At 35.9% G+C, this 16,573-nt stretch overlaps 3 protein-coding genes and 1 long non-coding RNA gene across 4 annotated transcripts; 1 reads left to right on the top strand and 3 right to left on the bottom strand.

Annotated features, from left to right (window-relative positions):
• Window positions 1-700: 700 nt before the first annotated feature.
• Window positions 701-4,574, bottom strand: LOC108871891. Its single transcript, XR_004458121.1, has 3 exons — window positions 2,755-4,574; window positions 2,368-2,672; window positions 701-2,293 (listed from the first exon to the last, which is right to left on the bottom strand). It is a non-coding gene; the product is annotated as an uncharacterized LOC108871891 (long non-coding RNA).
• Window positions 4,575-6,144: 1,570 nt separating this feature from the next.
• On the top strand, window positions 6,145-10,512 carry LOC103868999. Its single transcript, XM_033291378.1, has 4 exons — window positions 6,145-6,720; window positions 7,206-8,059; window positions 8,140-8,841; window positions 9,101-10,512. The coding sequence occupies exons 2-4, from the start codon at window positions 7,208-7,210 to the stop codon at window positions 9,377-9,379; spliced, it is 1,833 nt and encodes a 610-aa protein (XP_033147269.1). The 5' UTR covers window positions 6,145-6,720; window positions 7,206-7,207; the 3' UTR covers window positions 9,380-10,512.
• LOC103849525 lies at window positions 10,252-12,949 on the bottom strand. The gene is made up of 2 exons (XM_033291382.1): window positions 11,061-12,949; window positions 10,252-10,973 (listed from the first exon to the last, which is right to left on the bottom strand). Exon 1 carries the CDS (start codon window positions 12,850-12,852, stop codon window positions 11,074-11,076), a length of 1,779 nt encoding a protein of 592 aa, XP_033147273.1. The 5' UTR covers window positions 12,853-12,949; the 3' UTR covers window positions 10,252-10,973; window positions 11,061-11,073.
• A 1,173-nt stretch (window positions 12,950-14,122) lies between these two features.
• LOC103868952 lies at window positions 14,123-15,980 on the bottom strand. The gene is made up of 3 exons (XM_009147000.3): window positions 15,045-15,980; window positions 14,777-14,966; window positions 14,123-14,716 (listed from the first exon to the last, which is right to left on the bottom strand). Exons 1-3 carry the CDS (start codon window positions 15,438-15,440, stop codon window positions 14,199-14,201), a joined length of 1,104 nt encoding a protein of 367 aa, XP_009145248.1. The 5' UTR covers window positions 15,441-15,980; the 3' UTR covers window positions 14,123-14,198.
• Window positions 15,981-16,573: the final 593 nt, after the last annotated feature.

Raw genomic sequence — 16,573 nt, forward strand, 5'->3', positions numbered from 1 at the left:
ACAATAACGTCAGTATGAAGATGCAAATATTGTGTGTATGTATAATTGCAACGTCACAAAATATTTTGTGTGTTTACGAAGATACTTTCATTCAAAAATAGAATAAATAGTGTATAGTTTTAGAAGTAACAGATTTTATATTATCATTAATTAGAATTGTATTGTATATGTATCGTAATTCTTTATTTTAGGTGAATAATATTATTTTTCCATAAATAATAAACAAACATTTATGTAGACATATTAAAAGAAAATATAATAAAAATCAAAATATTATCCAAAAATAATATAAATTATGAAGTACATTTCTCGATAAAGAAAGTAAATTCAATTAGAAACCTGCAAAAAATTAAATAAATTTTGTAAGCAATTTGACGGGTTAACATTATTTGATAGATTTATAAATTTTTAAATTTTATTGAACATGAAATAATATTAAATTGACATACCGTCATCGGTCTCCTTACTCATCACAACCCATCTAGCAAATACAAAAAATAAATAATTGTAACAGTTTATATATTTTAAAATTTGTATTTGAAAAAATAAGTAGATTAAATTACGTACCGTGACTACAGAATATTCTGAAAAATTTGTTTGTAGACAACATTCAATATTTTTGTCTGCGGCTTCCCTTCTTTACCAATTATTACGATTTTTAATCCAGATCTCGACTTAACTCTTGAAAGTGCAACTTTACTTTGCATTTTGTAAGCATTTTATAAATTATTTTAAAATTATGATAAATTTATTCTTTAAACAACGATAAATAATTTAAAAATAATATTAATAAATATTTTTGGATTTTGTAATATTTAAAATAGTTATTATATAATTATATTCGAACACAATTCATCAAGTAGAGTATAAAACTATTATAATTATCTTATGACAATATAATTCAATTATCTTATGCTTTTAATTGGTTTTTAGTTGGGTATTACAAATGGGCTGAGATTATATTACTACCAATAAAAGCCTAATAAGTGGGATCGGTTTGATAATAATTCTAAGATTAATAAATTTTTGGTTACATTTTTTTGTTATTCAGTATTTCAAATGGGCAAAGAAAAGGTTGTCTGGGCTAGATTGGAACTTGATAAATTTTTAATCCAATTAAAAGCAAAAAACAAAGGTACTCGGACCAAATCTTAAACAAAACCAATGTAACCAAAGGTACCTTAGACAAATTTTTTAAAAATGATGAAAAAACAAAGCCATAACAATATAAAGGACATCATTTGAAAAAAAAGACAGCTCACTCGCCCTTGAATTTCTTTTGAGAGAGTTTCTTGTTAACAGAGTGTTGATCCTCAAGGCAACTGTCGTCATCTTGTCTGCTTTTTCTTTTGGACAAAGGAGTTACTGCTTCTGGTAAGAAGTCTTCATCTTCATTCTATAATTACATAGAGATAGGTTAAACAAACAAATTTATTGTGTTAATTGATGTACAATTATATTGCATAAAAGTACCTCGTCATAGAGTTCAGCAGCAGAATGACGCACAATTTGTTGAGCATTAGCATCAAACAAAAGAAAATTAGCCTCACCGCTATCGTCCTTGACATGGGCAATTAATTTGAACTTGTACAAAAAAATTAGTAAACATCACAGACTATTTCAATGACGATTTACCTAACTCATCTATTTGTATATCTAATCCGCTCAATACCTGGAAATGACATCACTGTGATCTTTGTCACACGTATTGCAGAAGAACAAGGGCCGGCCATCAGCATCAACATTGGTTGTAGGCATCACTTTTGTGTTGTGGTATTTGCAACTTAAATATTGCCAGCCACGTTCAGTTTCAATTGTTTCAATAGTCCCCAGAGTGATAAAAGAGCCAACCTATTCGTCAATGAAAATATGTTAAAAGCGTTGATAACACATGGAGTATACGCATGTGTAAAAAATTTGAGATCGAAGAGTGTAGTCTATATACCAGAGTACTGTCAATGATCTCTCTGATGGTTAGCCTCTCATTAAGAACAAAAAAACTGGCACGAATAGAAGTAGCAGTACCAACAGACAATTAGCTACTATCGTTGTTTGTAAGAGCAAGTGAATCATCAGGGAGACTGCCATCACAAATAATCACACAATTTAAAAACACGGTACGTGAAAATGACGTTCACAAATTTAAATAAACATCTATATGTATTGAACTCCTCCATAGGTCTGGAGCGTAAGACGCAGAACACGTACCTTGATTTGAACTCTTCAATAAAATCAAGTGTTGGGTTGAGCAGAATATGGGTTGAATTATACCCGCTAGATATGGAGTAAGCACCTATAAAGTATATTGATCTTATTAATATGTTATGCTCGCAATCATTTTACACAAATTGAAACAATATTATATACCTTTCCACTCTTTAACAGAACAGAATCTGATAACACAAATAATCATGGTGGACATGTTACTCCTACTATAATCGTATACTTGTTTAGCATAACAACCCCACAGAGTACACATAATGTTCACATTACTGTATAATATAAACTTAAGTTAAATACAGTTAATAGAGGTTTAGCTAGCAAAGTATAACTAAGATTAAAAACCGGGTCTTACTTTGGGTCACGCAACTCAACCAAGAGCCTCATGTTGTCTTTTCCTTTTATTATTTTGTTTTCCAGAGACCCGAAGTTAACTATTTGGCCAACCACTTCTACATAACAAAATAAGTGTCAAATCAGAAACAAGTAACTACAAAGTGAAAGACTCTTTAACTGCGTAAGAAACTAACTCACCAACCAAACAGCTATGACCCAGATTTCCACCAAGAATATCAGAGAAGTCTGCGAAATACTTTTCGGGAACTACACTTGGAAAATCATCAGCTTTTCCAACAAAAGTTGTTGGAAAGAAGCCAATTTTGTAAGGATGTGGCGTTGTACGGTATTCACCAGTTGCATCGTACACTTTGAACAACTGGAGGACAATCGCATCTCCCTCGCGTAGCTTGTCATCGAATTTTTTGATGAGTTGTTCACCAACTGAAGCATGAATTCTTGTCCCCTGGTCACAAAAATTATAAGAGTCTTATAAACGCAGAATAAGTATATAAACGATACTTCCAAAAAAATCCATGTTGTGTGATGTATACTTGCTTCTTTATCAACAACCACTATTTCAATGGTGTTTCCTGATTCTTTATTATAGTTTCTCCACAAGCGAACAATCCTAACTTCAATACGCGACGTATCTTTACGGGGTTTTAATTCTCTCACATAAGAAACAATATTTTTTTTGGCTCGCACCATTGCCATTGTTCTTGTTAGGGCTGAATGTTAGTATTTTAAGCATTCGGGTTTCTCATATATATATATTAAGCCGATTTATTTATCATATTAATGACCCCTAATAAAGATTGAAATCGTTTAAAGAAAGATATTAATTGTGTTTTCCCTATTAAATTGATTTGCATATGATATGATAATAACTTGCACAAGTAATGTAATAAATACGAAAACAACTTGCGCAAGTAATTGATTCGAATAATAAGGAAAGTTATTAATATGCAAATTAGTTTACAATCTTGCGCAAGTTATTATCTAATTATATGTGATTAACATCTATCGATAATATATTAGGCATTTTCTAAATAGGCTATTCACATTTTTTCTCATAATTAAACTAAAAGCAAACTTGAAAATCCGAAAACCAACAGACCGGAAACCGCAAGGAATGAAACCGACTGACTAAATTAGTAATGTGAACCCCTAAATCGAATAGCAATTAGCAATGCAACAGACTATCGGAATTAGTAATGTGAAGCTCTAAATCGTGCTAATGAAACAAAAAACCAAACTTGAAAATCTCTAGAGAGGACTGTCTAAATGCTTGTTGAGTTATTAAGGAGAAGATAATCTTACAGTCCTGAGTCAGAGACTGAAGTCGAATGCAAGTTTCTTGTAAATGTCAGTTGTCTCTTCTTGTTCCATCAGTAGACAGTCCGCGTAACACATCTCTGGTCGTGGCAATTGTCTTGTTTAAGAGAATCAAGACCTCAACAGCAAGAAGGTTAATCAGTCAATTAGATACAAAGATTCAAAATGTTAATAAGCAGATCGTAGTTTATAGCTTAACATATGTCGAATCCAATCAGTGAAATCCAACAATCTTTGTATCATAGCTTAAAAGTCGAATCCAATCAGAGAAACCAAAAAAATCTTCGCCAATTAGCTTAAAAGTCGATTCCAATCAGAGAAACCAAAAAAAAAACGTAAATTTCGAGAGTATCGACAAACTACACCTCGTCTGGTTATCGTCGATGTTCGCGATGGATATGATTGAAGTAGCAGAGTATGGAGAAGCAAATTCATCTGGTCGGACTGTCTTCATCGGATCGAAACCATATAGAGCTTCAATTGATACGCGATTGAAAAAAAAAAAATTCAGGACATACGACGGCGTTTTAGTAAACGCGGAGGGGAGTGAAAAAAATAAATGAAAAAGAAAAATTCAAAAAAACCAGCCAATAGAATTATAACGATTTTCCTGAGAAGCTCTATATGAGTGCCACCTCAGCTTAAATCACTAAAGTGACTTCTCTTTTAATGTATACGGGGATTTAGTCATTGCATTTATAATAAATTATGTATTTATTTTTGTATTTCTTTTTTATTTACAGATTCTACCACTACATTTAAAATTAATTTAAATTAATTAATTACAATTCTAAAACTTATCTAAACAAATTGATATTCATATATTGATCATTATTAATATTGTACAAATATTACTAAATAAAAAATTTATATTTCATTTAATTTAGCCACACATTAAAATAAATTTTTTATTTGTTTACGGAATCAGTTAGACATAGACATTCGGGTACCCATTTAAGTACGGATTGTTTCTTTCGGGTTTTGAAATTTCTTTTTAGGTACTTCCTTTTCGTATTTCTTTTTATTTACGGATTTTACCACTGCATTTAAAATCAATTTAAATTAATTAATTATAGTTCCAAAATTTATCTAAACAAATTGATATTCATATATTGATCATTATTAATATTATAAAAATATTACTAAATAAATTTTTTTCTATTTCTCTTAATTTAGCCAAACACATATATATATATATATATATATATATATATATATATATATATATATATATATATATATTTATTTATTTGTTTATAGAATGTGTTAGGCATAGACATTCAGGTATCCATTTAGGTACGTGTCATTTTTTCGGGTATAGATTTTTTGGATTTTGAAATTAGGCCATGTTTGGATATAAATTTATGTATGGTTTCAAGTTGGATCTCTCGGATCTGTATGAATTTGGTTCTGATGTACTGAAAACTAAAAATATTCAAATAACGAATGTATTTGAAAATAATTTGGATATTTGAACCAAAAATAATCATACTATCTGGTTCGATCCGGTTCTTTTGAATACAATTAGTTATATGGAGACATATCTAAAATATATAGCACTAATCATGAAAAATAAATATCAATGTATAAATATGTAAAAATTAATACATGTGCGGACGTGCGGATCAAGTTCTAGTTATTGTTTAAGCACACATATGTTGCTCAAAAATGAGATTAACGAAACAAATTAGTTGATTAAAACAATTACCTAACAAAATAAGGTGAAAAAAAGAGAGAATATGAGAGACGTTGTTCAAGAACAACTCTGGCACTCCACGGCTATCGAGAACCCACGAGCTTCTCTCTTCTCTCTTCTCTCTTCTCTCTTCTCTCTTCTCCCAAAGCTGTCGCCATTATAAAAATAAATCGATCAGTTTAGTTAACAAATTTCGTAACGCTTAATTTATAAAAATGCAAGGTTTTATGAAAAGATGAGAAGTTAAACAAAAGATCGTGTCAATACTCTTATGCTCCCTTGTGTGCTTACATATTTTAAACGCCATCTCCTTAAGATACTATCCACAACACTGCACAGTTTCTTAGGTGTTTTTTCGGTAGTCCTAAATTCTAGATTATGGGGAAAAATATTTTTTATTTATTTTTCACCTTGGACTGTAGTAAATACCCGGGTAAATACAAAGTGGTATTGACAAAAAAAAATACAAAGTGGTAAAGAAAAAAAAAAGAGAACAAAAACAACTACAAAAATTAAAAAGAAGGGAAATATTTGGTAATGTTATATAGTTTTGGGAAAATTGCCAAAAGAGAACAAGAAATCAACATAGTTGTCCCTATAGTATAAATCCAACCTAAAGTAGTCCCTATAGTATAATGTTTTCCATAATACCAAAAGTAACCTTTAATTAATCTTATTAAACATAATTAATTTGGTTTTTTATAAAAAAATAAAGATGATTCGGTTTAATAAAATTACCGGGTTAGAAAAAAAATCAGAAGAAAAGGGGTCAAAAGCTTGATTTCCCTAACCCTAACATCGTTGGTCTCTCCGCCTCTCTCTTTCACGCCGATAAAGATGGCGATTTTGTCTTCTCCGTTGTGCTCCCTCCGGTGAAATCAACGACGGAACCCACCGAAGCTTCTCTCTCCACCTCTACGTCTCTCTGCTACTCTCCGCCTCTCTCCACCTCTCTCCGCCTCTCGCCGCCTCTCCGCTTCTCGCCACCTCTCTGCTTCTCTCCGCCTCTCTCGGCGTCTTTCCTCCTCTCGCCGCCTTGTCGGTTCTCTCCACCTCTCGCCGCCTCTCCGCTTATCGCCACCTCTCCGCTTCTCTCCGCCTCTCCGCCTCTCTGCCTCAATTTGCGAACGGTTTGTTTCTTTGATTTGTCTTAGTCTTTGTTTCATTATTAATTTTGTGACTTTGACTTGGATCAATATTTGTTTGCTTGTGTGGATTGACTTTTTGATTATGTGAACCGATTTTATTGAACAATGTTAGTGTTTGTGTTTGTCTTTGTGAGTGTTACGATACTGATTTCGTTGAACAATGTTATTGTTTGTGTTCGTGACTGTTACGATACTGATTTCGCTGAACAAAGTTTGTGTGTAGTTGACTCTTAATTGTCTTAGTTTGCTGATTTGTTTGCGAGATGGAGATTGACTTGTTTTAATTTGATTAATCGATCTACTGTGTTTCTAAATTTAAATTTGATTAGACAATGGTGTTTGGTTTTGATTATTATCTTGTGTTTGGCTCAGTTTCACTCTTACGCTTGTTTCGGACGTTTGCGTGTTTATGCTTTCATGTGATGTCTTTTGGTGTTAACAACCATGTGTTTTATTATCTTTTGTAGATATGGAGCTTGAGCTACCCAAACGATTGTATGCAGAGGGTTCAGAACCTCGGGTTAAGAAGATCAACAACAGTTGCCGCATGGAACTTATCAGAGATCTGAAGAAAGCTATGTGTGCCGAGTATGATGATGTGAAGAGAGATCCAGTTTTCACACATATCATGGCTATTGCCGAAAATGATCTCAAGTTCTCTGGGAAACTAGTGGATAGCTTCATATGTAGGCAGCTGATTACCTCAAAGCTGCATGAGAAGTGGTTTGTTTTTGCGAGGACGCCTCTCCGGTTTTCGCTTCAGGAGTACCATGCCGTGACAGGCCTCAAGATTACACGGGAAACTAACAGTGACGTAGTGAAATGGAAAAACGACGGGGGTTTTTGGAGTAACCTACTGCACACAGGTGGTAAGATCACCTTGCAGTCGATCAGAAAGGTTCATCTACAAGAAGTTCACACCTGGACTCGGCTTGATAGGATGAGGTTGATCTACTTGTGTGTAATAGTGGGTGTGGTGATGGGGAGAGATGAGAAGGTGTCCATCCCTCATATGTACATCAAGTTGGTGATGGATTTTGACAAGGTTCGGAAGTTCCATTGGGGTCTTCACTCGTATGATTTCCTGTTGAGTTCGATTGAGAAGGCTAGGAAGAAGTTGGGTAAGAAGGAGAGCTACATTTTCGAGGGTTTCTCCTATGCTCTCCAGATTTGGATTATGGAGGCAATTCTAGATTTTGGAGAAATTTTAGGCAGAAGAGTCTCAGACAGCTTCAAAGGTCCAAGGTGTGGCAATTGGAAAGGAGTTGCAAAAGTTTCTTATGAAGACATCATTGAGCTCGAGGACTCCTTAACTAACAAGGTAACATTCTCTCTATTTTTTTCTTTTATATGGTTGTTGTATATATTTTGTGTGGATTTTCATATTTTAACTGTTTGCAGGATAACTTCTTCTCGGTCATATCAGTGACTGGTAATGGTGATGTGTTTCTAGATGCTCAGTACACAAGGGAGGGTGAGATGGAAGATGAACGAGTGGACCTTGTTTTGGAGAGGATCAGGAACAAGTATGATTGGAGCAGCACAGACTGGCCAGTTTTAGACCCTGAAGAGTCTAAAATGGAGGAACCCGACAGCCATGATAGAGGGTCAGAAGCTGATAAGAGCGTGGATCATACGGATGTTGTAGCAGACGAGGAGACCTCTTCGGTTCAGGTTGCAGGAAAAGGCAAGAGAAAGTTTCTTGATGAAGGAGCAGAGACAAGAAAGAAGAAGGTGCTGTGTAAGCGATCAGCAGAAAAGTTTCTGACTTTTGGTCCTGAAACTAAGAGTTTCATTGAGGGTCTTATCCGCACATCTGTCACTTCATTGGGAGATGTGCTCAGTATGCAAATGGCGAATATGGAGAGAGTGTTTACAGAGAGGATGGGGAAGATGGAGATTGAGGTTTCACAGCTCAAGGACGCAATCAGTTTGACTGGTGAAGGAAGCTATCCTAGTAAGAAAGAAACTGAAGAAGCTCCACTAAACAGCAAAGCCAAGCAAGCTCCACCTAAGAGCAAAGGCGCTCAAGCTCCACCTAAGAGCAAAGGCGCTGAAGCTCCACCTAAGCGCAAAGGCGATCAACCTACTCCAACAAAAAAGGTACTACCTAAGAGAAAGTGTAGAACTTGATGAACCTGGAACTAGGATGCTTGAGTTAGGGTGCTGGAGCTAGACGTATGGAACTTCATATTGACTGTGTAATATTATGTAATATGGAATGTGAAACTTTGTGTAATAGGTTTCTAAAGTGTAATATGTTCGACTGTTTGTGTATTAAACTCTATGAATGTAATGCTTTGTTTGTGTTATGAATAAATGGCTTCTTCTTATATGCAATGTTTTAAATTTTAATGAATAGGACGGGAAAAAGATTGCTACAGAAACTAATGATTTTGATTTTGGATTGAGTACACAAGACTTGCGGGACCTGTCCCAAGCTACATTTGTTGACGGTTTTGATCTGTCTCAAGTGAAAGCTGAGACGTCAAGTAAATCGAAACCGTTTAACATGGCTCCACTGCAGTGGAATGATGAGGAAATGGATCGAACCAAAGAAGACTCGCCAGATGCCGCGTTGGTGTTTTTCCGTGAAGAGGATTGGGAAAAAGTTAGAACTTGGTCAACTTCCTCTACGTAAGTACTCTATTCTCATTCATATGTCATGTATTAATACATTTAAAATAAACGTTTCAATGTTTTACAATTCTAGTGTTTAATTATGATTTTTAGGATTGACTCTTGTAATCAAATGTACATCTTGTGGTTTTGTTATTAAGAGTTTTTAGCTGAAGAATGCTAGAATTTAACACTGTTTTAAATTAGAACCTTAAGCTAAACCCTAAACATACCCTAAACGAAACACAAAACCCAGAACAAGACCACAGTCAAACCTAACCTAAACTCCTAAACATACCCTAAACGAAACAAAAACCCGGAACAAGACCACAGTCAAACCTAACCTAAACCCTAAACATACCCTAAACGAAACAAAAACCCGGAACAAGACCACAAGAACATTTAGAATAACTGTTTTACTAGATCATCCCGTAGGAGTAATGGAATCGTATCAAATGTAATACACTTAACTTGGCTTCTTGCAAACCAGACTTTTGATCCAACCCAACAATCAAACCCGACCACAACTAGATCCACAATAAACCTAAAACCCGACATATATAACACCAACTCAGCAACCAAACCCGAATTTTCCCATTTTTTTCAGATCTTCTTTTCTGTCAATCTCCTTTTTCTCTCTGAATCAGTTTCTCACACACATGAATACTTCAAGGCGACATTCATACGGGGTGCCATCTAGGTGCTGGTGCGGGAAAGGGGTTGTGATATTCTCCTCGAGAACTGATGACAATCCTTACCGACGGTTCTATAGATGTGAAATAGGGGCACAGGTTCATAGTCTTGATTTGTTTTTCGATTCAATTACCGATTTGTTATGTTCCTTTTTTGTCTGATTCGATTTTCGATTTTGTAGGATAAACAGCATGTTTTTTCATTCCATTTTACTTCTCCTAATATGATTTTCGTTTCTATGTAGCGAAAGAAGGAAAATCATTTATTTAAGTGGGTTGATGACGCCTTGCTTGATGAGATTCGAAGGGTAGAGGCTGAGCAAGGGAGAATTGTGGAAGAGATTGAAGATCTGAAAAGTAGTATCACACAGAGAATAGAAGAAGAAGTTAGGAAGCAGAAAAATTCACTCGAATTAGGTTGCTTAGGAAGCATTCTATGGCTTTTTGGAAGATTAAGAAGCCAGAATGAGTGAAATCAGTCTACTGGTTCTAAGTATCTTCTTGTTAGTGTGTTTTTTTTCGTTTTTACCAGTCATTTGGTTCTTAGTATTGGCTTCAATAAGTGTTTTGTTGCTACAATATTTGTGTCGACTTTACCAGTCAAGTGGTTCTTATATTTTGTGCTCAGTGATCTGTTCTTACAATCCACCTTTTTTGTTGAAAAATCAGACATCAGCTATTGTCAAACAAACTTAAACTCGAACTCAAAAGCATAGCTGAACATAACTAAACAAACAGAGAGATAGAGAAGTGAAGTGAAAATAATACCAATGTATAACAATGAAACTGATAAAATAACCATATGAGAATTATCCAAATAGCCAAAGTTAAACAAAGTTGATTGTTTTTAGAAGAAAAAACCATACGAGACAAGGCAACACTGCACTTTCAAACACCACAACTTGCATACTTGAACATACCAACCTGTAACAGAAACATCAATACATGAAACACAATTAAATCGAGATTGAAAAACATATAAACGAACTGGCTATATAAGCTGACCCTTACCATATGTGACTGACTATATTGGTATTTTACAAGTTGCTCTGTTGTGCCCACTAATACCACATCTACTACACTTGCGAGGCTGCCTCTTTTGTGATGTTTGCGATGACCGAAGTTTATCTTCAACAGTTTCATATCTGCGTTTTCTATTCCTTCCAACTGATTTTCTTGACTCTGGTGGTAGCACATTGTCCACGACAACATCTTCTGGCATGGACCAAGCATCCTCAGGAACAGCAATAGGATTGATGCTTTCATGATAAGCTTCTCGCCAAGCTTCTGTAGTGTAAAATAAATCAGTTAATGTGTGTGGCTGTCTTCCAACATGAAACCCAGCTTTAATTGCGTGCCGACAAGGTATCTTCATCAGGTTGTACTTCCCACATGAGCAAGTACGTCTATCCAAATTAACTAAGCAGTCGATTTTATCACCTCTAACAAGCAAGCGACCATCGCTGACAGGGTAAACTGCAAATCTTTTGCCTTTCTCGGTTCTCCTTTCAATCTTTTTCTCCACATCTTCGGTAAGAGGATGATTATGCTTTGAAATCTTTTTCTTACGATTATAAAACCACCGAGTCAGCATTTCTCTGATACTGTCCAACAAGGGAATGATTGGATACTCTCTCGGCGAACGCAAAGCAGAGTTGATGGATTCGGCTGGGTTTGTTGTCCTTATGTCATATCTATATCCAGAGAATTGACATCTTGCCCACTTTTGGACTTCAGCATCCCTTAGGTATTTTCCAATTGCCGGACTGATATTACACACATTAGCAAATATCTTTTCAAACTCAGCAACTCTATAAACCTTGGACGCCTTTGCAACCAACCCAACAAGTCCTTTCCCATGGTAATATGTTACCACATTATTCAACAAATGATGAATGCAAATACCATGTTTAGCTGTTGGATACACAGTCTCAAGCGCCTTAGCAATGGCCGCATGTCTGTCCGAAATGAAAGCCAAATGATGATCATCAGCAATGACACTATTTAGTTGTCTCATAAACCATTCCCAAGAATTTTCATTCTCTGAGTCGACTACTCCGAATGCAAGAGGATACAAATTAGAATTTCCGTCTACAGCAGTTGCAACCAATAGAACTCCTTTGTATTTGTTCTTCAGAAAAGTGCCATCAACCACAATAACCCTCCTTATGACTCTGTTAAATCCTCGTAGCGATTGCCCAAATGCAATAAACAGGTACCGAAATCTCCCATTGCTGTCAATCTCATACGATGAATGTGTTCCCGGATTAGCCTCTCTGAGCATGTGCAAGTATTTCGGTATTTTTCCATAACTACTCTCTGGTATACCTCTAACAGCATTAACCGCATATTCACGAGCATCCCATGCTAAAGATTTCGTGATCTCACAGCCATGATCCATAAGCATAATCTGTATTATATCATTGCATTTTGGCCCTTCCTTAACCCCTTCATACCTATGCATAATCAGACTGCCTATAGTTTTGGCCGAAGCAGTCCTACCCGGTTTGGTTTTGTTTGAAGGTGCGCATGTATGTTCACCGACATACTTTTTGATAATGAAATATTCAGAATCCTTCAAACACTCTGCTCGAACACACCAATTGCATGCATTATCCTCACATCTAACGTACCAAAGTTGTCTATCCGTTTTGATAACCTCGTAGTGAAAGTTATGCTTCATTGCACATATCTCGAAAGTCGCCTTCAGCAAAGTTTTGTTCTCAAACAATTGTCCCTTCTTAACAACATTGAGCACAGAAAACTTTGACATCTTATGTATGTCCTCTTTGGCCGAGATCATGGTATCGGCATGATAGGCATCCTCATCAACTTCGACTCTTCTAATCTTTTCTTTCTTTTTCTCGCACTGCCTCTCAACAAACACAGGAGCCGGTTCGTTCCCCTATCAACCGAGTTTCCCTCCTCTTGAGCAGAACTTGAATCAGCTGGCGACTTGTTAAGATCAAAGTCTGGTTCATTCAGATTCTCAACTTTGGCTTTAGACGTTACACACAATCGAGTAGAAACACACTTTTGAACAAAACCAACAAAATTCTGAAGCTGTCGATCATTCGCAATGATCACAGGTGGACAAGTTGATGTATTGATCAACTCATTAGGTAGATAACTCAACTCCAAATCGGGTAAGCTATCTTCTTCCATATCAAAATCTTCCAAAACCATTCTTTTAAAAACCTCTAAGGTAGAACTTGATTCCAATAACAGTAGCCTAGCCCCTTTCTCATCAGCCGAAAAAACCCATCCCGTGGTTGCTCCAAACTCCCAAACACCACATGTTGTATAGATATGCATCATAGAACAAGTTTTTGTGAAAATCACAAGACAAACTATAGAAAAATCATGGGGAAATCATAGATTGGTGAAGAAGAACATTCAAAATCGTTTTTTTTTTAATTTTTCACGAAGCAAATCAATGAAAACACGTTTTAGGAAGTTAGAATATTTTTAGAATATTTTTAAAACTGCAACTTCCTTAATTTTCGAAAATTCAGTTTTTTTATCCGTAGAAGGCACCTTCTACACTGTGTAGAACATAACAAAATTCCAGAATGTAATTTCTACACTATGTGGACGTTCGTGTATGTTTTAGATTTTGCATTCCTGATAACTTAGAATACTCGATAAAAGTAGAAACATGTTTCTGAATAAAAGTAGCGATCATTACAAATAGTAGAATTCGTATTCCCCATATTTAGAATTATAGTAAAAAGTAGTTTTTACGTTCTAAAACAAGTAGATGGATGTGTTCATTCTAGAATGCATTTTCTACTCACCCGTTTTGTGTAGAAACAGAATTCTACTTTTAGTAGAACGTAATTTAAAAACATTATTTATTATGTTTTTCAAACCTAAAAAAATATGTGTTTGTGTAAATGGGTGTTTTATTAGTTTTTTATATTTTTAATAATTTTTTTGATTCTTATAACTATTTTTTACATTAATTTTAACATATGGAAAGGGTAAAAAGGAGAGAAAATGGAAAAAAATGGATTTATACCATAGGGACAACTATGCTGATTTCTTGTTCTCTTTTGGCAATTTTCCCTATAGTTTTTTACTTTTTTACCTTGGGGAACTAAGTGAAAGTTAGAAAAAGGTTTAAAAAAACTCCAAAACTTTTTTTAATTAAGGCCTTTCCTTGAACAAAGAAGCTAAGCCGGTGACCTTCACTTCTCTCTCCACCGCCACATCATCATCACCGCCGTAAACAGACGGAAAAGGAGAGGAGGAAGAATTAATAACTCCCGGAGATAAAGATTTCTCCTCGAAAACCAGCTCAAGCTCTGCACAATCATCAAGCTCCGGCTCAGCCGCGGCCACCGTAGCAGGCGGCTCTTCAGCGTTTCCAGAAGCAACGACGGAGGCTCTGGTGTAAGAGGACATCCACTTAGATCGCATGTACTCCGCTTTCCTCCACGGAGGCAAATGCATCCCTCTCTTCTTCAAGCTTTGTTTCGCCGCCTCGGAGATCAACGAGACGATCTGAGTTAATCGATCGGATTTGCCGACGAAGATGAAGGGTAGAGATTGAAGCAACGCCTTGTAACCACTCGTCTGCCTCGCGATATCGAACTCTGATCGGAAATCAACGTCGATTAACAACCGTTCTTCTCCAACAATCACATCTATGTACTCGTATTCACCTGAAAATTAGCGAATAATCAGTCTCAGAGAGAGAGAGAGAGAGAGAGAGAGAGAGTCACCAGCTGGGAATGATGGAGATTTCTCCCATTTGGATTTGCAGAGTGAAGAATCGTAGTGAAGAGATAAGAGTCCTTCGTTGAGGAGCTTCCTCAGATCCTCTTTTCGTTTGACTGATCTGTTCTTATCAACGATCTTCGCCGCGTCGGCTAAGAGGTTCCTCTCCGCGAGGCTCACGCATGTGACCAAACTCTGTGAATAGATCGAGATTACAATCCGGTTAACACTAATCAAGAAAGAGAGAGATAGAAGAACCGGTTTAGTGTATACCTTGATATGATCAGAGGCGTCGCCGATGAAAGACTCAGTTGAACCACCGAAGAGATCAAAATCATCGTCGGAGGAGCTATCGTCGTTGTTTCCGTTGAAGCAGTTGCATCGGTTGCGTCCACATTTGGCTTGCTTCTCGTTCGTTTCCTCTATGAAGTTCTGAACCATCTTCGCTAAGCAAACGGAGCTCGGCTCGAACTCCGTCACCGCCGCTCCTCCTCCGCATTGAACTTCGCCACCGTGTGATGGTTTCTCGGAGGTTGCGTTTCTCAGCACGTTTGTGAACGGCCGGTCAAACAAACGCTTGAGGCGAGATTTGAGCACCGGTCGAGCTGCCGTCTCTCTTACGGCGGGTGAATCGATATCAATCGGCTGGATCTTCATCATAAACGGCATCGTTTTACCCTAAGACGAAGATCTAACCTCTCTACGGTCCAAGTCAATTCTCGTTCAAACTAGCTATAGAAGAAACATACGCTGAAAATTCAAATCTCTCTCAAGGACTTTCACAAACCCACAAAATTTTCGGAAACTGGTGGTATGTCCAAGAAGGAATAAGAAGAAGAATCTATCAAAACCTCTCAGCTAACACCAGAAGAAAACCTAGAGCGTCTTCTTCGATTTAGCGGATCTTCTTTTTCACAAAACAAAGCAAAGAATAATACTACTATCAATAGAAAATGTCTAGGAGACGGATCAGTGACGCTTTTCACGGAAAACGTAACGGCGATGGTCGGAGACAGCGTTACTACAGACGGACATGATTACCGAAATATTCACTTTCCCGGCGAGATTCATCGCCGGTGAATTCAAAGATAAGCGACAAATCTAAAGAGAGAGAGAGAGAAAGAAGAAGAAAACGTAATTTGTGATAATATATATTTTCTGGTGAGGGTGAGATGAGTGTGGGTAAAGAGACGTTGGCTTAATCTTTTATAATGGTTCAGAAAGATGAAAGCTGACTAGGCACTGTTTATGCCATGTCAGATGTTATGTGGTTTGGATTTTTACCGTTTAACCTTCTTTTATTTATAGGGTATGACCGATTGATTTCTCCGTTACCACCCGCAAACGCAGCTTTTGCGGTTGATAGCGGTGGTTGGCGTTTCGCAACAATCACTCAAATCGCTTCGAACGGCTCTAAACCGCTTCAAACCGCTCTAAACCTCATAAATTTATAAGCTGGTTTCAACTAGCATTTGCGGTAGTATAATCTTTTTTATACAAAATAAATACAAAACTAAAAATACAAATTTAAATTGGAATTATGAAAATACTAAAATATATCTATTATATTTTAATTAATATAATAAAATTTTAAATAAAAATGTTTTTTTTTGTAATTTAAAAAAAATTCAAACTATAGCTTTCTAAATATAATTTTTATATTTATTATAATATTATAATTTTTAATATTTTTATAATTATATAAAATGTAAATATTGATAATTTATTATTTAACCAGTATTGTATTTGATAATTAACCAGTCATAAGTATTTTGCAAACGCACAAATTTCTAACCGTAGCA

Source organism: Brassica rapa, chromosome A05 (genome assembly GCF_000309985.2).
Source record: "Brassica rapa cultivar Chiifu-401-42 chromosome A05, CAAS_Brap_v3.01, whole genome shotgun sequence".
Taxonomy (NCBI): domain Eukaryota; kingdom Viridiplantae; phylum Streptophyta; class Magnoliopsida; order Brassicales; family Brassicaceae; genus Brassica; species Brassica rapa.

Excerpts from the sequence above, each read along its gene's own strand:
- LOC103868952 (XM_009147000.3), bottom strand. The coding sequence starts at position 15,440 with ATGCCGTTTATGATGAAGATCCAGCCGATTGATATCGATTCACCCGCC. Across the intron at positions 14,967-15,044 it reads ACGCCTCTGATCATATCAAG|AGTTTGGTCACATGCGTGAG; the intron begins GTATACACTAAA and ends ATCTATTCACAG. Across the intron at positions 14,717-14,776 it reads ATCTCCATCATTCCCAGCTG|GTGAATACGAGTACATAGAT; the intron begins GTGACTCTCTCT and ends GCTAATTTTCAG.
- LOC103849525 (XM_033291382.1), bottom strand. The coding sequence starts at position 12,852 with ATGATCTCGGCCAAAGAGGACATACATAAGATGTCAAAGTTTTCTGTG.
- LOC103868999 (XM_033291378.1), top strand. The coding sequence starts at position 7,208 with ATGGAGCTTGAGCTACCCAAACGATTGTATGCAGAGGGTTCAGAACCT. Across the intron at positions 8,060-8,139 it reads AGGACTCCTTAACTAACAAG|GATAACTTCTTCTCGGTCAT; the intron begins GTAACATTCTCT and ends AACTGTTTGCAG. Across the intron at positions 8,842-9,100 it reads AACCTACTCCAACAAAAAAG|GACGGGAAAAAGATTGCTAC; the intron begins GTACTACCTAAG and ends TTTAATGAATAG.